This window comes from Mchenga conophoros, linkage group LG4 (assembly GCF_057382185.1).
Source record: "Mchenga conophoros isolate Kocher_MC1m ecotype Shallow Benthic linkage group LG4, M_conophoros_male_GT1.1, whole genome shotgun sequence".
NCBI lineage: Eukaryota > Metazoa > Chordata > Actinopteri > Cichliformes > Cichlidae > Mchenga > Mchenga conophoros.
Genome location: NC_140529.1, coordinates 16,258,200 through 16,279,563, shown reverse-complemented (window position 1 = coordinate 16,279,563; position 21,364 = coordinate 16,258,200). Strand labels below are relative to the sequence as shown.

Genomic DNA, 21,364 nt, shown 5'->3' with positions numbered 1-21,364 from the left:
TAAAGTTTATTTAGATTTATTGGCAGATGTCAGCTCTGAGTGATTATAAATGTTCATCATTACAGACAGAAGAATAAAGACTATATCAGCACAATAGCAAATACACACTAAAAACAACACAGAGGCAAACCAGCTGCCTTTTTTTTCTTTCTCAACAACAGGTCAGTGTTAACTCGAATCAACATAATGCTTACTGCTGGTGTAGACTTGGTCCCTTCCCTTTCAATTTTATGCAGCCAAAAGGCATCATGATTACCATAATAAGCACACACAATACGTCACCAAAAAAAGAACATTTCACTACTTCAAAAGTTCAAAATCAACCTGCAGCAACAAATCATTTTCTGTCTAACAACAAAACAAAAATAGGAGCTTTAAAGCACTCTCATACTATTTGATTATTTGGAATTCATTTAAAGTAATAAAAAGCAAACTTTAAAAGGGCATTTATGTGTTGTTGTGGCATTTATACTTTTTTTTGTTTAAGGCTTTTTTCTAAAAGTACGACATGATGATGAGATGCTAAGTATGAGGCTAAATGATGCCCCCGCAGCAGCCTACATGCTGGTTAACTCTGCAGCGTTGTACTGCTTTCAGGAGTAGGTTGCTGGTTAGCATGCTCTGTCAGAAACACTGATTTATGTGCATATTTTTCTTGCTATGATACCAGTTATAGGTTCCAAACCATCTAAACAAAAGACCAGAAGTGTGAAAGTGAAACCTACATTAACCGATTAGCATGTAAACAGGAAAGCTTCTCTACTTTTATAGCAACAGCTGATTAAATGACTATATATGTTATATAAAATTGGCCTTTTTCATAGTTTATTGGCAAAGAAATATCACTGGAGTTCCCCTTAGACCTATGTAGCTTTTTGTTTCTTTATTAATGTTCCTTAATGCCAAAACTCAGATCAGCTTGCTGAATGGGAGCTTTCCAACAAAAATACATTCACCACTAGCATTCAGCAGCTATACAGCTACATGTCTGATGGAAGGAAACGATAGAAAGAGTATTACGCTCGCTTTCACCATGATTACACTGGGTGATTGCCGGCACACTTGCCATAAAGCTTTATAAAGTAACGCTTTGCTTCTGGAAGCAAGTCTAAGCACTCAGCAGCCATGCTGAAACACATTCAGGCACTTATTTAGGCACTTGTAATCAAAACTGCACGGCGATTTGCCGTGTATCCCGCTCGTGCTCAACATCTTTGTTGATATGTCAATTTTGCATTTTCTTTTGTGCTCTAATGTCTGCAAAATAACTCGTACACGAATAAATCATGTAGGCGATCGTGGAATTCGTTTCTTTGTCAGACTAGAAGTTACACTTTGTTTGTTGTGTAAACAGAAGAAGTTTTAATTGACTGCACAGAAACTCTAATTGCAACTTTTCAGATGGATTTGTTGCTGAATGTTGCCTGCAGCTCTTTCAGTGTCAGGTAGCCGGTTTTACCGGGCTCCATGGGCATGGAGGAAGATCTGCACATGGCGCCAGGCACGAGCCAGGCTGAAGAGCTATCATCGCTAGCAGCTGTCATGGGTGTATCCTCCTGATGGCTGTCAGAGGACATCTGTGGTTCAACAAGGAGGCTGGGAGGTGTTGGAGGAGAGAAGGCGGGGCATGTGTGTGGAGGAAAGCGTACAGGAAGGATGAGGAAAGGAATGTTGTGATCATCCAAGAGAAATTGCTCTCCTCCTTCCATGTACCTTTCTTCCTCATTGTCAGCTTCAAGTTCGATTCCGAAGCCCGAGTCTGGGCTCTGCGGCTCCCTCTTCAAACTCTCGTAGGTTGGAAAACCGCAGAGCGAAGGGCAGAAGGACGGGTGAAAATCATCGTGGTAGGTAAAGTAGGCCGGGGTGGGGTCAATGCACGCGAAGCCACCGGAGGAGCTGGAGGTGAAATAGCTCCGGTTGGAGAAGATGGATGAAGAGGCGGAATTGTTGACGATGCCGCTGGTGTCTGAGTTCTGGAAGTGAAGCAGGGCGCTGCTGGAGCTGGAGGAGGGAGAGGTGGATGGGACTACATCAAAGTCCTCACACACCTCCACGGGGGAGATTTGGTCGATGGGCTGTGCTGTGAAGAACGACTCTGAAACTGAGAGCGGATTCAGCCATTTCTGTGGGGGGGAAAACACTCAGACTATAATATTCACCCAAAGAATCACACAACAGTATCAGAATGTGTGTATGTGCGTCACACTCTGAAACTGAACAAACTGAAAGGTGAATTAGCACTTTGCATAGTAAGGACAGGTTTCACGAGTGAGCTTAAGTGCATTTTTAGAATATTTTGCTTGAACAAGGGTCAAAATCACGGAGCAGGAGGGATTAGGAAAACTTATCTTTTGCTCCCACTGATGCAGCCATTAACATCTGTTCTAATTTCCCCCTCAAATTGTTTGAATTTCACATTTTCATTGCAGAAATTAGGCTGTCCACTTAACAAAAAGGCTTCAAACCAATTGCAATCCAAGATTCTTGGTACCTGCACTCGCTGTTTAAGCATATGTGTAGGACAGACAGACAGTTACAGCACCATGGGAAAAACTGCTCTAATAATAAAAATGCTGTTCTCGTTTTGTTCAGTTTGAGGACAACTGTTAAAAATGTCTCATTCTTAATGATCCGTATGCATCAATGATTATTTTATGAAATATGGTGCTTTTTGGATGCTCAGACTCACATTTATTTAAATGCTATATGTATTTATGAAGTTACTTTGCTCAGTAGAAGTTTGTGTGAGATTTTGAATGCAGAATTGAAGTTGTGCGTATGTTTCTGTGATGGTATTACTCGTTTTTTCCCATAAAAGGATGTCAGCAGTTCTCTTTTGGGATACCAGCCTTACAGTTTGTATGATGTAGAGTGAACATGCGCAGTGACAGTTTAACTGGTTGAATCTTGGCGAATGTGCCAGAAAGCAGAAAACTAGAACTTTACAAACTATTTCAGGTGTGGCGGGAATCCAAACCCATCGCCACAGACAACTGACGGGAGTGCGGTTCAGGTCTTTCTCCCTTTGTTGTGGGCTGTGGGAATCAGCGCCTTTGATGAAGAGCTAACTTTATGACATTTTATCATTTTAATCAAACTTCATTGTCTTCATTTAATAAACATTACTGAGAAGGAGAAGCAGGTCATAAACTAACACCGTGGCCTTTGCATTATATACTTATATGTTATTTTGATCCACGTCTAAAGTGAACAAATTTAGCCAGCGAACAGCGCACACACTCACACTTAAACAGTTAAAGGTCCCATGAATACCACATAATATACTACTTGCTGTGTGTTGACACCTCTGCAGTGAAGCGGTCTGTGTTGCCTGCGGCTGGATATTTTGATAAATGGATTGTTAGTCGAGAACATTTATTATTTTTACCTTTAGATTTCCTTCGTGGACAGAGTGCAGCGACTGGAAATACTTTGAAGGGTTCGGTACTGCCTTCCCTTCGAGCAGCCTGAAACAACATGGGGTCGAGCGTGTATATCAGATATACAGAGTGTGTAGATATACACACATACATGCAAACATATGCGCACTCTGATAACAGCCAAAGTCACAGTTTACTCACCCCCTGGTGTTGCATCTTTTGTAAACGACCAGCACAACAACAATAATGAAACACATGGTGCCGAACAGTCCCATCTTCACCAGTGAAGACAGACTAAATCCCTCTGAAACAGAGAGCAGACAGACTGAACATGCACAAATGTACATATTCAGTTGACCTTTACTTTGTTGCCTAGACAACGAAGCAGACTGGATGCATCCTTTTTTCCAGCTGCACTTATTCCCAATGAAAAGGTTGAACTGTGATGCTTTTAAGACTGACAAGAGATAAGCAGAGTGTTCACCAAGCTCACCGTTTACACTGTTTGTGTTGTTACCAAGGTTGTCCGATGAATTCACTTTCCAGGATGACGCTGGACTCCAGTGGCTCCAGTGGCCGTTATATCCAGATTTTTCAGTTTTAACTCTCACTCTGACGTCCCCATGCCCCTTTAGTTCAGACAGAGCTAATCTCAGCTCTTTGTCTGGTGTTTTGAAATCTCTGGCCTCCTGAAAAATTGAAAATTCAAGACAGGGTCAAAATAAAGGAATAAAATACAGAAATACTTCTCCAGGCTTCTTAAAGGACAATCAAAGCTCTTCTTTGGATGTTTGCTGCCTTTTATTCTGTTCTCTGTCAGGATGAGGTCCGAGCTCAGGGGAGGCCAATCCATGACTGATCCTGCATTGTGTGTGTTTTTTCTATCAGGTATGCTTTTACTGCATTGGCAGTGTGTTTGGGATCGTTGTCATGCTGACAAATCAATCAGACACTTTCCAGGTGGTGTTTGATGGTGAATCAAACCCTGATGGTGGTTTTCTTTGTTGATAATTCAGTTTGACAAGATCTCCAACACCATGGGCTGAAAAGCAGCCCTAATCCACGACAGAGCCTCCGCTGTGTTTTAGAGATCACCTCCTCCATACATCCTTTTTGAATCTAAAAATTTCAAATTTTCTCCCTTTTTCCTTTTGTTAAGAATGTCTTCATCTACTGCAGATAGTATTTAGGCCTGCCAACTTCCTCTTTTGTCCTTTGCTTTTACACGTTTATCAGTTTTTTAAGCTTATGGCTTTTTGGAGTCTTTGGTTTTATTCTTGTCCTACCGTATTATCTGATGTGTTTTTGTAACAGGGTTCTGGCAACAACGTGCCTAAAATACACCATTTAAAACATTTTTTTGTGCCAAATTCATCTGAACATGATCAAATACAAGGACTGGACTAAAAATGAATGAAGAAGCAGAAGATGTCCAAAGCAAAAGCCTGAAAAATCTTGAGAAAGCCTGGGAAACTTTGCTCAAGTCCTCTTTAAGACCCAACCCATCAAAAAATACCCAGAAAATTCTGATTCTTTTGGAACTGAGATGTTTAATAATCCTTATAACAAAATCTACAAAACATGTTTTGCTGTATCATGTTGTTTATGATATATTTTTATAATTTATTTATTATATATTTTTTCTATCGCATTTCATACATTGGGCATTTTCAGCAACATTTCGTTAAGAACAATGTTAATTTTAGACCAAAAAAAAGAGTTTTGTCCATAACGTTTTGAAATCATGGCAAGTATTGCTAATGTTGATAAGATGAGGTCTCAGAAATTGATGAACATGTGGCAAATATGATACAAATGACTTTATTGATTTACTCAGTAATTTGTCTAAAAACTCTGTTACTGCATGTATGTAGATGCTCACCGTCCAATTTTGGTCACTGGTTTTGGTCTGGATATGGAAGTAAAGGGCTGACAAGTACGGTAAGATTTTTTCGCCTGGGCTCCACGTTATGTAGAGGTCTGTGCCGTTGATGCTGACATTGGGAGCACTTGGAGGATTCATTATAACTGCATACACAGATGCACAAACAAGGCAGATTATTAAATGTTGGTAATTGTTGCAGTTATTAATCCATCGTTGTAACTTATTCCAACTGTGCGGTGTATCAACAACAATTTGAATAGAAGTCAGAGCTACTCACTGCAATCTACTGGGCGATAGTTTATTAGGGCCTCCACTAACACTCCATTACAATTCACACTAAAGTTCAGTCTTTTAAAAGGATTTAAAGTCTGGAAGAAAGCAATAAACCATTAAACAATGAGGATAGAACTTGTGTGAGTAATCCAGTTTGCCATGTTTGCATGTGTCCGATACTTACTTTGTTTTCAAAGACAATACTGCAGCCAAACAGAGAGTTCTCATGTTGTTCAAGCTTGCATTTTTGGCTAGATGAGAAAAGGACACAAAAAGGGCAAAATCTTCACTTAGCACTGACGTTTTGTAGCCAAACTGTGACCCATGATGTTCCTTTTTGTAAAATTAAAACCTTTGTCCCCCAACTAATACACACAGTTTTCAGTATGTCAGAAATATCTTACATATACAGGGCAGGACTGCCATGTGTCCAGATTGTCATCACACCCGAAAGCCAACAGTCTGCACCGGGACCCACGGCAGAGCTGTTCAGCGTGCAGCTGACATTGTTGTAAAAGTCATTTGCACAGGAAAGTCCTTGAGTAACAGAGACACAACAGAAAACAGGAGTTGGGATAGTGTTGCTTTATCAGTATCACGAGACTTTACGTTCAGATTAGACTGAACTCTGTGTGCACTCAAATATATACACTCATACCATGTGAGAGTCTGTGGGAGTGGGCCGCATGCACTGAAATGATAATTATCAGGAGGTGTGAGCACAGCAGCACCTCCATCGCTGCGAATGTGGTATGACTGTAGGCAGAGAAGAGCGGTCATACACTGAGCGTTAGAAGGGCGAGAGGAATAAAAAGTTGTAAATACACCAGCTTAGACCTGGAAGTCAGCTAAATACAATCACCACAAAGCTTCTAGGAAGGGCAATATTCACAGCTTGAAAAGCTGTGGCAATATATCAACTGTGTTTTACAGTAAGGACCTCCTCTAAGCCATACTGTTAATGCAAGCAACACCTTATTTAGTTTACAGTAGCTGACTTCATACTTTGCAGTGTGTGTGGCTTTATGCTAATGAAACAAATGAGAGAAGATGAACAAACCAGTCTAAAAAAAACCTCGGGGAACATTATGTGACCTGAAAGAGATGAATCTTCCCATCACGCTATTTTGACTCCAAAAACTCACTAAAACTATCCAGTACAGTAAAAAATCATCAACTCCAAGCTGAAAGACACACTTGTGTTTGTGTGTATGTACTTTAAAATTATTACATCAGCAAATGATTGTTTTTATTAATTAACATAGTAATTCCCCCCCCCCCCCCCCCCCCCCCCCTCCCCTTAAACAGGACTAATAAAAAATGTTTGAAGAAGTAATAAATTACCTCATGAGTCTTGGTAGCAGGTGGTCAGGAAACACATTGTTGCTTCCTCTTTTGGACTGACGAGAAGATTTCCTTCTGTTCCTTTCTATTTGAACATCGCCGTCTTTTCTGGTGCTGTCGTTCTGTCACTCACAGTCATCCCCCTGCCTCCTCCTCCTCACCCCTCCCTCTTCTCTTAAGTGCCCAGTGATATTTTCCACTTGAAACCACAGCTTACAGGGGCTTACAGGAAGCTTCGTGCAGCGGTGAGTGATAATGAGAGACGATGGGCCGGGGTGGAGAGTGAGATGATGATGGTGGTGGTGGGGGCGGTGGGGGCTTGGCTTGTTGTACAACACCTCCTTCTGTTCACCACCAGCTGCAACTGCTACCTGAGGCCCCGTTGCCTTGTTTAAGGTAATAATAATTGTACCGAAAACAAGAAATCCAACCACATCCTGTTTCAATCACAATTGTAAAGTGGGTTGTATAAAGAGAAACTCGCGAATTGCTCTATGAAGTGGTTTATGTCAATGAAACTCATCTTAAAAAGGACATTCAAAGGATTATATAGGCTAAAGCTACCCGATTTAGAATCGTGGGGTTATTTAAAAATGCAAACGCGAGAAGCTGTGCATGAAAACCGCTGCTGTTACAGCCGCAACCGCTGCAGACACATACTGAAGTACTTCCAAAGAGACAGAGAGTAAAGGAGGTTGAAAGTTAAAGCAGCAGACAGCTCTTCAGTCAGTGGCCACCAGGCATTTCTGTAGTCAAAGGCCACCTGTTATTCCGTCTCACTGTGTCAAACGTTAACCCTTACAGCGACGAGGGCTATGTGGCAGTTGTTAATGGTGATATGGGGCAAAACGGTAAGCAAGCGAGTTTCTAGAAATACAAAATGACGAGCTGGAAGGGCATCACTTGTTATACAGCACAATCTGGTTAATTTGCACCTCAAAAGGTTGTCACAAGAAAAGTGACCGTAAGAAACCAGAATTTGTCTTTGTGCATATTGCCAGTAAAATCCGAAATATATAAAAACAATACCAAACAAGCTAAACGTGATAGGTAAAGTTGAAAAAAAGAAAAGAAACAGAGAATCTCCTGTTTAACAAGACACACAAACTTTTGTAGGTTTGTAGGTTGCGAGCACAGTGATTGTGCAAACCAAATCAGTGAGATCAATTTAAGTTTTCAGAACGTTTTTGTTCATCTTTGTCTTAAAGGTCATCGGAGGCCATTGTGTAACTTGCCTTTATACTAATCATATAGGCCTACAAACCACACGCACAAAAAAAACTTTCATGCAGAACATTACAACTGTTGCGACACAGTGTTTTTGAACTCAGCTATACTTTGTCTGCCTGAGTGGGCTTAGGCCTGCAGTAGTAGGCCAGAGGGTGATGGCGTGATGCAGCCGCCACGGGTTCCTGCAGTTACTTAGGTGTCAGCATCAGTGAGAACCAGCGAGACGAGAGCAGGGGAGGGTTTAAATGTGCAAAGGAGCGGGGGGGTTGGTGAGCGTATATGACACTCACTGAAAGGTCAAAGTCCGCTGTGCCTGTGGCAGGAAGTCGTCGAAAAGACCATAGAGATGTTTGTGCTCGGAAGGCAACAAAATCATCATACCACAACCATAGTGGGGAAATGTTCAGTGGCGAGAAGGTGAGAAGAATAACAAGGGAGGGTATACTCATAATACGAACCCTACAGCTCTATAAAACAAAGCACAGTGCTGCTCTTGAAAACTACTGGGTTAACACTGTTTCAAGATTAGTTCTCCTAACTGACAGAAATACATCATTTATTGACTCATCCCCCCCAACAATCAGACTCAACTAATATAACCCCCCCAATAAAATTATGAATTATCTTGCATAAATAGGCTGTTGATTTTCTTTACTCATTTCAGGTATTACCAGCAAAATAGTTGCATGTTTGATCATCTTGGAATTTACCCAGATGTATTTATTTATTTAGACAGCGATTGTGACACCCCCCCCCCCCCCCCCCCCCCCCAATGTTCAGCACAAAGTTATGCAGATGCATACATTCATATACAGCATTATTGTACATGCTTTAACAGAGCTAAACTCACCAGTTAACCTAACTGGTGGGCTGCGGGAGAAATATTTGATATTGTTGGGACAGGGAAAAAATGCAGGGTCCGTGCAAAACATCCCCAACTATCAGATGTTTCCAGACATTGATGGTAAATGTGCTGCAGTGTTATTCAAGCTTTGGACTATCGACTTCACTGATGAACAACAGCGTGTGGGGCCAAAGACTAGATAAGTTGCAAATGTTCAAAACAAATGTGGTAGATAGCATAAGTGCCCTCTTATCTGTAGTTCCATCAAGTGAACAACCCAATGTGTTGGGCCAAAGATAGCACAATCCTGTCAGAATTCATGCACTACATATGTATATGGTGTATATATGTGTAGTTTCCACATATATAAGTATATATATGTGTGTGTGTGTATACACAAAATTTATATGCAACTTAAAATAAACAGAGAAAAAAAAAACGTAAAACATGTTAGCTTGCTGTGATAAACCAGAGCTAGCAGCTAGCAATGCTGGATTCTCTGTAAAAGGGAACATGGCACCACAACGCGGAACTACACACTGAAAGCATGAACCACTGGACTTTTAATTCATCATAGTGAACGATGACATTTTGTATCTACATTAAACTTCTGCAAAAATGTCAAATTAGCTTCACACAGGCTTCATAACAGATGAGCTCAGACATGAAAGCTGTACTATCTGCTGATCAGTTCACACTTAACACATTCAGCTAGAGCTGAATTTGACAGTTTATGCATTGTCTAGTCAGCATATGCAACTTCAAAGAGACCCCTCCACCTCCTATCTTTGTGTAGTAAAGGATCAGATTGCTACTACAGATACTTATTATATAGGTCTGGGTTGACAGGAGAGGCAGGAGGTTGTGACAAAAACACAAGTTTCAGTGGTTTGTGTTGAAACCACCTCCATTCTACTGCCTTTACACATCACACAAAGAGCCAAATAACCGCTTTAGCTACTACTGCCATTTACAGACCCAGTTCTCCAAGTTATAATATGAATTGGGATTGCATTTTATAAAAGCGGTTATTTTATTCATTCATTTTTGTTTACTTTATATGCACATGAATCATATTGCTTTTGTTCTGCAAACTAAAAAAACTTGTGTTAATTGAGCGGGATATTACAGAACTTCCCCTGACTAAGCTTTTATTTCGAGCGCAATATTTATCTCTGTTTTGTGCATGCTAAAAGTGCAAGCAGCACCATCTCCAAAATAACCTACAGTGAGTCATAAGACTGGTGTGTGTGTTGTGGTATCAGAGTAGGAAACAGGACCTCGTTTTGCAGTGCCCTTTTTTTTCTTTTCACCATTTTCATCACATGCTTGGTGAGCTGCTGTTTCTTTCTGTTATACAGACAAAACAAACGATATATTAAAAATAGAAAATAGTGTAATAGTAGACCAAAAAAATTTGAAAATTAAGGTCAAATAAATATATGTTAAGCGACAAAGTAGAACAGGAAGAGAATGTCTCTACCGACTTCATCTGTCTTGTGACGCTACCACAGATGTGGTCTGCCAATCACAGGGCAGCAGCGAGGAGTTACTATGATACAGGGGAGTCTAAGGACAGAATATTTTGTGTAACATAATTAAGAGAAAATCTGACTAAGACAGTCATTTGGACCTTGGGCAAGATACTAACCCCGTGTTTGCCTACTGGTGGTGGTCAGAGGGCCCGGTGGCGCCTGTGTCCGGCAGCCTCGCCTCTGTCAGTGCGCCCCAGGGCAGCTGTGGCTACAATGTAGCTTGCTATCGCCAGTGTGTGAATGTGTGTGTGAATGGGTGGATGACTGAATGTAGTGTAAAGCGCTTTGGGGTCCTATGGACTAGAAAAGCGCTATACAAATGCAGGCCATTTACCATTTAGAATTTTAAGTGTATGAGTAAATGGTGACTTAAATCTAAGGATGCAGGTGATAGTATAAAAATATTTTCAATAATAATGTATTATTATCATATAAATGATAGTTATAGGCACCTTTGAACACACTCAAGGACATCTTACATTAATTAAATACCAAACTCACAGTATTCATAAATTAACAACAATGCAGAATCAAACAGAATAAGCGGGCTTTAAACTCTCTTTGATATTTGGGCATATTGGGGCCCGATGAATGTAAAAACAAAGAATTACCAGATTTTTTTTTACCTTATTTTTGTTTTTAAGAAAAATAAGCACCACATATGAAAATATTTGTTTAAAATTTTGATAGAACAGTAGCAGTATAATGTCCTCGTAAGTGGATATCAGGCCCCTGTAGAGCAAAATTGAGTATTTTGGTCTAAATAACCTAAAATGTGATGTCCACATATGTGGACGCCAGGTCCTAGGAGGTTAAAGGCTTGCCTTTAAAGCCAATATTGTAAATGTGGTGCAGGACATGCCACTCAGCTGTGAAGCCCACAGTGGTCTGGTAAGAGGGCAGTATAATCTCAGCATACGGGACGTACGAGTGCCACTGTGCAGAAGATCAGAGAGATATGAAGGTGTGAGGTTACAGAGAGACTAAATAAGAAGCAGACACTTAAAATTAATGTGACATTTATCACACATATGGTTTATGGAAGAGGGGCTGGTAACACAAGCAGCCACATACTTTGAACCAGTTTTTTGTGCGGTAACCCAGAGAGGACAGAATTATATTAATCAAGTAATGCAGAGCATGAGTGAGAATAGAGGCACTGTCATGAATGGGTGAATTAATATTATGTAAGTGGAGATATTGATGCGTGCTTCATTAAAGGAGGAAAGAAGAAGGAGAGATTAGAAAATCAGAATCAGAATCAGGAAGACTTTATTTATCCCTAAGGGGCAATTAACATACAACAGAGCAGCATGACGTTGAAGATAAGGACAGGGCATAAACAGGCAGTAGGGGTGAGATAATAAATACACACAATATAGAGTACATACACAGTTTTAAAATTACACAGTATTAAAATTAAAGTGACTGAAAGGTGAATAAGTGAGTAAAAGTGAGTAAAAGTGAGTAAAGTGTCGACAGTATAAAAAGAGTGTAGAGTAGTTTATGTTTCTTCAGTCTGTTCCTCTTCTGAAGGCTGAGGGAGTGGAACCAGAAGGCGATGGAGAAGGTCATGATGCTTTCCAGGAAGGCATAGTAAAAAGTCATCATGATGGGTGTGCTGACTCCAAAGGAGTTGAGTTTTCTAAGGAGGTATAGCCGTTGGTGGCACCTCCTGAGAATCTCCTCAGTGTTGTTGGAGAATTTCAGGAGGTTGTCAAAGATGGTTCCCAGGTATTTGTACTCCTCAACTACCTTCACTGGCTTCCCATGGATGGTGGTGGTGACTGAAGCAGCCAGATCCCTCTGCCTACTGAAGAAGGTCACCACCACTTTGGTTTTGCTCACGTTCAGTTCAAGTTTAGAGCTGTTACACCACTCTACAAACTCCTGCAGAGCGGGCCCGTGGTGTTGTGAGGGGCCTGTCAGCAGTGACAGGAGAACTGTCTTGTCAGCATTTTCACCAGGTGACAGTTGGGCTGTGTGGATCTGCAGTCATCGGTGTAGAGGATGAAGAGCAAGGGGGAGAGCACACAGCCCTGGGGGGAGCCAGTGGAGGTGGAACGGAGACCGGAAAGAGAGTTGTTGACCCAAACTTTCTGAGTCCTGTTGGTCAAAAAGTCCAATATCCACAGGATTAGCTGATCATCCAGGTGAAATCGGGAGGAAAGTTTAGTGGCCAGGATATGAGGCTGCAGAGTGTTGAACGCTGATCAGCAAATAGAAGTCTGGTGGAGGAGTCAGGGAACTCCAGATGTTTGTGGATGGAGTCCAAGATGAAGATTTTTGCATCATGGACACCTCTGCGTGCACAGTAAGCAAACTGAAAAGTCATGCACAGACAGAATTTATCACATATATCCCAAACAGTTCCTACCAGAAGAACCTCTATTTCGTCACTGTTTAATTTGACAACCACAATTCAAATCAAATCAAATCACTTTTATTGTCACATCACATGTGCAGGTACATTGGTACAGCATATGTGAGTGAAATTCTTGTGTGCGAGCTTCACAAGCAACAGAGTTGTGCAAAATACAATAATGTAAACAAGCAAAATACAAGAATGGCTACATCTGAAACTAATAAATATATGTACAATATATAATAGTATATGCATTTCTGGATGTGTATACTAAATATTTTTCTACGTGTGTGTGTGTGTGTGTGTGTGTGTGTGTGTGTGTTTATTCAATTTTATCTTCCGTAAACATTCAGTAAGAGAATAAGGCAGGAAAGTGGAACTAGACTTAGTGGAGAGACAGAGCTGTGTGTCATCAGCATAAGAATGAAAAAGTATGACAAATTACCTACAACTGTGAACTAAAGGTAAAAGAAATGATAAATATAAGGGGGACCAAGGCAGAGCCCTGTGTAACACCACTAAAAACTAGTCATGTGGAATCTTATGACATGGATATAATTTGTGGTCGAAACTCTGAAATGATTGAAGGTAAAATCGTAGTTTAGCAGCCTTACAAGCAGAAAGCCATTAAGGATATTAACTAACTTAAAAAATATTTGTGTTCCATCAACGTGTATCTAAAGCTTGAGGACTGAAAAAATATCAACTGGTAGGTTGTTGAATTTGGAAATTCATGTATATATATCCTGGCATGGTGGTTAGCACTGTTGCCGCACAGCAAGAAGGTCCTGAGTTCAATTCTAACACCAGGCCGGGGTCTTTCTGTGAGGAGTTTGCATGTTCTCCCCGTGTTTGTGTGGGTTCCCTCCGGGTACTCCGGCTTCCTCCCACCGTCCAAAAACATGCAGCTTGTGGGGATAGGTTAATTGGATAACCCAAATTGTCACTAGGTGTGAATGTGCGAATGAATGTGAGTGCGAATGGTTGTCTGTCCCTGTGTGTTGGCCCTGCGACAGACTGGCGACCTGTCCAGGGTGTACCCTGTCTCTCGCCCAGCTGGGATAGGCTCCAGCGCCCCCCGCGACCCTGAAAAGGATAAGCAGAAGTGAATGGATGGATTGATGGACGTATATATATCCTACACCTAAAGAGATTTAGTTCATTCCATTGAAATGTTGGATTTTGGCATATTAAGGTAACGGTATTTGGAAGAGAACCTGGAGAGAAGCAGAAGCAATACATTTGTGTGAAAAGTGGAGAGCCAAGGAGTAGAGTTAGTGAAGGTAGATCAGTTTAAAAGCCTGGGGTCAACTATGCAAAGCAACAGTGGGTGTGGGTGGAGATGAGTGTTAACATGAGGATAGCAGCAAGAGTGAAAGCAAAGGTTTAAAAGATGGAGCCCTTCTGTGATGTATGGTGTGGCTCTGACAAAAATACAGAAAGCCGAACTGAAGAAGATGGAAGAAGTGTTTGGATAATTTTCTTATGTGAATTAAATCCTTAAATTAATTTCTGCTAGCAAACATTAGCAAGAAAAAGAGAAATAATGTTATTTCACCATCTTCTGATCGTCTAGGAGTGGTGAACGGATCAAAGTCACTGAAATTCAAAGGACTCCCCCCCACCACCACCACTATGGTCAGCACAAACTGCTAACACTAAACAAACCTTGGAGTTAAACCTCAGTTGAGAAAGACCGCACTCTTTTGCTAATGTGTTGGGGTTTTTTTCTAAATGCTGGTCAAACATTAACATGGATACAGGAAAACAAATGAGTCATAAGCAAGTGTGTCAGGCAGTTCGGTTTGTTGCACATTGCAGTGGACATGTCTATTCTGATACTCATACAGTGGTGTGAAAAAGTACCACCTTACTGCTTACACGGGAATTAAGAGGGTGAGTAGCAGCCAGATGCTGCTAATCAAACATACTTGATTAGCAGCAATCATCAGCAAGCGGAGCGCCTCTATAAAAGCAGAGGTTTCGACAGTTTGCTGTTCTGGAGCATTCAGGTGTGTTAACAGGGTGAATGTCATGCCCCCGTGTTGGTCATCATAATAATGCTGATCCAGGATCAACATTGCAACTGACCAATCATGTTGGCTTTGCAATGTGTGTGTGGTGGAGTCTGCTAATTAGCTAATGTCTTGGCTAATGTTAACAGATTACACAATGTCCTTGGTCAGTTTCTCCTGGACCAACATTGTTATGATGTGGAAACAACACCATCACCATCACGGGGATATCCAACTGTGTTGACACAATGGCTAGGAGGAAAGACATCGGCCATGATTATAGAGAAGCAACTGTTACTGCCCATCATCGCGGGAAAGGTTATACGGACGTTTCCAAACAATGTGAAGTCGGTCATACTGTAGTGAGAAAGATTATTCACAAGTGGAAAACACTTGACAGTTACCAATTTCCCAGCAATGGACATCACAGCAAATTCAGTCCAAGGTCAGGTTGTGCAATGCTTAGAAGTTAACCACGTAACTGGCAGCAATGTGCTTAACATAAATTTAGCTCAGATGTGAAAAGACCTCTGGTAGTTGAGAATGCATTTCAAAGCAGGAAAGAAAGGCGCAAAGTGGTCCAAGCTGCCACAGGTGAGGTGACACAAGGTTGATCCAGGACAAACTTGGCGATGTGATAAGAGCTTTCAACTTTTAACTGCCCTAAACCTGTAGCAGTGTGGTCAGAAGAAACAAACAAGAAAACAAAAAAAACCGCTTCGCAACATTTTGATTCCTTTTTTGGTCAGATGAGATCATTCAGAGATAAATTAAAAAAAAAAAAAAAAAAACCCACAGCAGAGGGGAAGCAAAACAAAAGGTGTTAGATTTCTTAAGAATATCATGCAAGACATCCGAGGACATTACACCCTTTCATCTTCTGATGATAATAAGAAAAACATATTGGTCTGCAAAGGAATTGTGCTCCAGATTCACTTTGAACTGTAGTGGTACCGATCCTTGCAAGCAGCAATGAGCCCGGAGAACCAATGAGACGGGCTGGAATCTGTATAATCCCTTTAGGCACTTATTTTCAAATCTCCAAAGAACAACTTTGACTGGCAACTAAAGCACCACAGCTCAGTTTTTCCTGATCATTTTTCAGTAGACTGCATTTTTCTTTCAGCCTGTGATGGTTACAAGCTAATCCATGTCTGGGAAATGGCTGCAAAGGTGTGCAAGGGCTCAAAGATCAACCTCATGCTGGATTTTCCCTTTATATAAAGCCAGATGAATACAAATTAAAATACTAGTAAATAACAAATTTCATAAATACGGAGACAATAAATGGCCAGACACCCCCCGTTCCCCGAAAAAGAAAAACAAGAGATCTGCAAAAGAAATGTTTTTCTTTGATTTTATTTCACAATTTGATGCATTTAATGTGTCCTTTGTTATAATACCACACACAAATGTCAACTGGCTAAAACAATATAAAACATAACTTCCACAATTTTCCGTTATTTATATTATGTACATGCACTCATATATTTAGAGGCAAAGAAAGAAAAATATCTCAGGCCATCTCTCACTCTCAAGTGCACTTTCATTTATCTTCTTTGCTGGCTGAGAGGCCATTCCAATGAGGATGCTTCAGTTTTTCCACGTGGACTTGAGTTTGGACTTTTTTTGTGAGCACTGTGGCATAAAATAACTGGGTGGACGGGGCCAAAAACAAACACACAGCAGTAGTTTATAACCTTTACGATGCAACTTTTCTACACAGCATGTTTGGAAGGTGATGACACACTGACGTCAGATGGGCGTAAAGTTTGGTATGGTGACAGTTTCTATTTCAGGTGTTTGTTTTTTTTAACACCATGTGGTTTCACTGCAATAAAAGATTATCAAGGCTCAAGGGAAGAACCAAAGGCCTGACTCAAGTGCCTTATTACTCCAAAGTCAAGCCATGGAGGTTATGTTTTCAGTGTTCAACAGGGGGTATTTGATCCCTATCAAACTTGTTTTGGGAAAACTCTCCAAATACTTTTAGTGGCCTTGGTGGAAGTCTGCACTCTCTCCCTTCCTGTTGCTTCTTGTTACTCTCCTAAGTGCACGGCTTAGCTGAGCACATAAGAAATGCCAGGATTGTCTTTTAGGTGCATTTACCTTTAGATGGTTTTTGATGGGTCACTGCCAGTTTTCTTTAAGTGCTTTGTGCCAGATGGTATGCCTGTGTATTTGTCATGATAATGAAACAGCGGGCAGAGAGAACAAAGGAAGAACAGACAGACTCCTGTTGTGCTTCTGCTTTGTCACAGTGAGAGCCCACATTCATGAAACACTATCTACAGTACTCCTGGCCTCTGATGGTTTGATAAAGCGTGTAAGGTTACCAAAAGGGCAAATCTCTGCTGAACATCACACTGAGTGGGTTGGGCATGATGTCTTACTTTTACAGCTCTGTCAGCACATTAGTCACACGCAGTTTTATTCGAGGCATGACCAAAACTGGATATGGATAGTACACATATTACAAATGTCATACTGACAGCAGGATTATCAGTTATGCACTGAAAATGCATAAAAACTGGATTTTTTTTGAGGACAGGTAAAATGTATGATATTACTGAATTGTCAAAAGAAGGGAAAAGAAAAACAGGCTCACTTGTAGCCTGTATCAAAAAATATATTTAGAATATATTTAGAATACTTAAAAGTGGATTCTTATTGGAGTGGTCCTTCAGGTGCTGCCTGCCACCTGTTTGTGAGCTCTCGGTTCAGGCTGCTCAGGCCAGGTCGAGGCCACCTCTCCGCTCTATGTGGGGGCAAACTTCTTGGCCTGCGCCCTTACCCTCTTCTCGTAGTCCATCCTGTTCTGACTGAATGATCAAACGAAAAGAAAGTGATACAACAGCCTTGCAACCACACTAATAACACATCACTGTTTAAAAAACAGGTGTGATTTCCCCTTAAAGCTTATAACAGTGTTAATATATTAATTTTAACTTGAATACATAAGTGACCTTTGGCAAATAGAGGCCTGTTCTTCCTGTAAAGAGGATGGTGCAGTTCAACATGCACACCTGATAATGTAGAGAGCTAGCATTTCAACTTCAGGTGACTTTTGGCTTTACAAAGGGTCGCCACAGCGGGTAGCTCTCTGTGCTTGATTTAGCAGATATTTTTACGCCGGATGCCCCTCCTGATGCAACCCCAAAAGAATGTATATCTCTGGGGATCAGTCACTTGTTAGGCTAATTTGCAAACCGCAATCACGTAAAAAGCAGATGCGGTTGTTAGTAGTTATCATGTTGCTATCAAATCACATGACATTACTTAATAATATCACAACATTGCTTAATAAAAATAAATAATTTCTTTCTTGATTCTTTTTTTGTAGGATCCACTGAGTAAATCAAACAACCACACTTACCAGTAAATTGTGTAAGCTTCCGCTTGTGCTGGATCTTGAATGTTGGGCTCATTCAGCAGCTCCTGGATTCCCAGAAGAATCTAAAAAACACAGCAATACAACCATAAATACATATAACTTAAAAACAAAGCAGCCAACTCCAATGCCATTGAATTGAATCATTACTAAGGAACAGAGGGCTGTATAGAGAAATTACAGATGCCCTCCTTTTATGCTCCAACACTGTGAAAGTAATTGGAGTAGTCACAAAAACAAAGCTGCATTCGCGGTGAAGTATGGAGGACGGGACTATGAACACAGGAGCCTTCAAACCTGTTTGATGGTGATAGCAGGTCTCCAGTCTTTGTCCTCCTCCAGGATGGACAGACACACAGTGCCTGATGGGTAGACATTTGGGTGGAATATCGGTGGCTCAAACTTGCCTGAGGACAAATTATTGAAGACAAAGTCGTACAATCAAGCACGGGAACACTGACCACAAAATACATTAGAATCACTATAAGAAACCATCATTAGTTGGAACTAAAATCACAAGAGGCTGTGTGAAAGTGAATTTACACAATAGTGTTATTTTCCTTTAATTTTGTCTCAGAGATCAAAAACAGGCCTTTGAGTAAATCATGGGATTGTAGCGCTATCGTAGCACTGTTTCCTAACATCAGAGAGGGAAATTCAGGCATATAATATACAACATGTGATTCAGAAGTTAACAGTACAATGACACCAGGGAATTCTGGGATTGAGCTTTGGTTATACACTTTCAAATCTTATGTTGTGACTAAAAACATGACGCTGTCTTCTATATGTAGAGATGATAGTTATTTATCTTAGAGTCATGCTTTGACCAAAGCAGTTCACTGACCACACCGGCTTCGTAGCCCGACGCTGTTTTTAACGTTTCTGCTGTCTGTAACTTTCCAACATCAAACATTACACCGAGCCCGTCCTTTTTCTAACCATGTATCTTTTTCATTGTCCTAATGGATTATTTCTGCTACAAAAGCTTTTATATTTTCAAATAAAGGAAAACTACAAGTTATTTTATTTGTTTGCAGTGTTTCGTGCCATCGCTATAAACTTTCCTTTAATCCTGTTCTCTTTTTGTCTCTAATGTGTGACTTTCTGTATGAATTTAATGTTCTGCTTTTTTCACTCGCTTCTGTAAACCCTGTTTTTAAAGGTGCTGTTTGAGTTAAATTGTTATTATTATTACATACCGAGAGTGGAGAAGAGATAAGAGGTACTCACATTTGGGGGGAGATGAAGGGTAGTCATCCTTGAACAGCATTCTGAGTTTATACAGTCCTCCTTCCCACAACGTCTAACGAAGAAGAATGAAAACAACTGTGTAAGCAAAGTAACTAACAACATACCAAGGTTATTTAACAACAGCAAAGCAGCGTTACAAAAGTAACTGCATAAACAAATTTCTAAACTGCCGTTTTCGTTCAGCTCATCTTTTTATCCCCATTCTTTGGGAGTACAAGAAAAATACATACAATGTTTTAAAAGCATAATTTCATAGATGTTAACACTAACTTTACCATCACAGTAATTGTCGCCACTACTTATAATACTCTTGACTGTAAAGTTTTGCTATTAAAGCTTGTGAAGAAAAGCAATGTTACTTTTTATTTGAGAAAAGAGTGGCTTGAAGTTGTTTTGATGATTTAGCCTATGTGTAGTACTTCCAAAGAGAACCTCGAATAGAAGCACATTACTCAGTTTTTGTGTCAAATGTATCTGATCAGCAATGAAGACATCCTGTAATTTAGCAGGTTTCTGTCCTGCATACAAAACTGTAGTTATACTAAAGCATAGCACAGATTTCTACTTATCAAAAACACAAGAACATGTAGAGATTTCAGACAAATAAAAGAGGAGACTGTAATTGCTCTCACTGAAGTAGGATTCCTGGTGCTTACATGCATGGGCACGTGCAAACGGCTCAGTGTGATCCGGTTTGGTACTAATGTGCAGACAGGTTGGGTAATAAAGTTGCTGAAGGAAATGGGGTATGCATTTTATGTGTGTGCGAACAAAGTTTGTGCTTAAAATCCAGCATCTTAGAAGGCCTCCTGCTGGTTATTTCCTACTCTACATCCAGCTCCAGGTAACTTACTCCTTTCTTCCCTGGGATGGCACACTCCCAATTCATCAGGTTCATGGTCCCATCTGGATTCTTAGTGGGAACAGCAACAAATCCCTGTGGTTTACATGACACGCAAAACATCAGCTGCCAACCCGAGTCTGGTTTGTGTTAGAAACACTCACAACAGTTAGTTTCAAAAAACACTGGACATGAAGTTGCTGCAGATGACAGATGCTTACAAAAGGGTGGTCTTTTCTCCAGGCTTTGCGCTCCTGGGACAGTCTGCTAAGAGCGATGCCAGACATTGCTGCTCATCAACGCCCCCCTGTGGAAAAACAACCCCAAAACAAATTGATTAAATGCGAATCGTTAACAGGCGGGTAATGTCCTTGTTTCTACTAAAACGGCGACACATGTTTAGCTTGTTATTACCACAAGTATGACTTGTTTATGAGTCCTGCTGTAACGCAACGGTAAGTACAGGTGAGCTCCCACAATGCTAACAAACGCTACACATGAATCACCTCGCATTACTGTGGGTCCACTGTCTAATAACATCACTTCTCGTAAACTCACCTCGTGTTTTATTTGACTAAATACCAAAAGTGAAGTTATATAAGTCTCAAAGGTGGCTCGTTTGCTTCGCTAATGCTAACGTTGCCCCCGTTACGACGGCGACCGAAAAAAAAAAACACACCCTTCGACGGTAAAAAAGAAAAAAACAAATACAACCGGGCTAGCTAGGCTACTAATGACCAAACCGGAAGAACAGTTTCTTTTATCAACATTACTAAAAACACTTTACTCAGATTACACTGAAGGAATTTTTCCCACAGTTTTGTAAAACAACGTGAGTCTGAAAACCGTTTCGACTTGCTAGCCTATCGCGAGGAAGGACCCCAATTTGTTTATCTCGTTAGGACCTTCAGGCAGCGTAACGGGCAGCCTAGTGACACCCATCAGAGATGACGTGATGCGTAGTTCACAGCCGTCTAGTGATTTAATCCTTTTGAGTCACGTCCAAA

General features: G+C 40.7%; 2 protein-coding genes across 4 annotated transcripts; both read right to left on the bottom strand.

Moving 5' to 3' along the window:
• il2rb (interleukin 2 receptor, beta) lies at positions 1 to 7,103 on the bottom strand. 3 transcript variants are annotated; one of them, XM_085270671.1, is made up of 10 exons: positions 6,883 to 7,101; positions 6,197 to 6,294; positions 5,943 to 6,075; positions 5,723 to 5,789; positions 5,543 to 5,633; positions 5,263 to 5,408; positions 3,874 to 4,069; positions 3,582 to 3,705; positions 3,389 to 3,467; positions 1 to 2,123 (listed from the first exon to the last, which is right to left on the bottom strand). In XM_085270671.1, exons 1-10 carry the CDS (start codon positions 6,885 to 6,887, stop codon positions 1,398 to 1,400), a joined length of 1,665 nt encoding a protein of 554 aa, XP_085126797.1. In that variant the 5' UTR covers positions 6,888 to 7,101; the 3' UTR covers positions 1 to 1,397. The 3 variants fall into 3 exon arrangements, with proteins under 3 accessions (XP_085126797.1, XP_085126798.1, XP_085126796.1); XM_085270672.1 differs by having other exon boundaries at positions 3,582 to 3,684; positions 6,883 to 7,100; XM_085270670.1 differs by having other exon boundaries at positions 3,582 to 4,069; positions 6,883 to 7,103.
• A 9,111-nt stretch (positions 7,104 to 16,214) lies between these two features.
• On the bottom strand, positions 16,215 to 21,257 carry LOC146575796 (SUMO-conjugating enzyme UBC9-like). The gene is made up of 7 exons (XM_085270661.1): positions 20,916 to 21,257; positions 20,579 to 20,664; positions 20,370 to 20,453; positions 19,496 to 19,568; positions 18,560 to 18,669; positions 18,248 to 18,327; positions 16,215 to 17,693 (listed from the first exon to the last, which is right to left on the bottom strand). The coding sequence occupies exons 2-7, from the start codon at positions 20,642 to 20,644 to the stop codon at positions 17,630 to 17,632; spliced, it is 477 nt and encodes a 158-aa protein (XP_085126787.1). The 5' UTR covers positions 20,645 to 20,664; positions 20,916 to 21,257; the 3' UTR covers positions 16,215 to 17,629.
• Between the last annotated feature and the right edge of the window lie 107 nt (positions 21,258 to 21,364).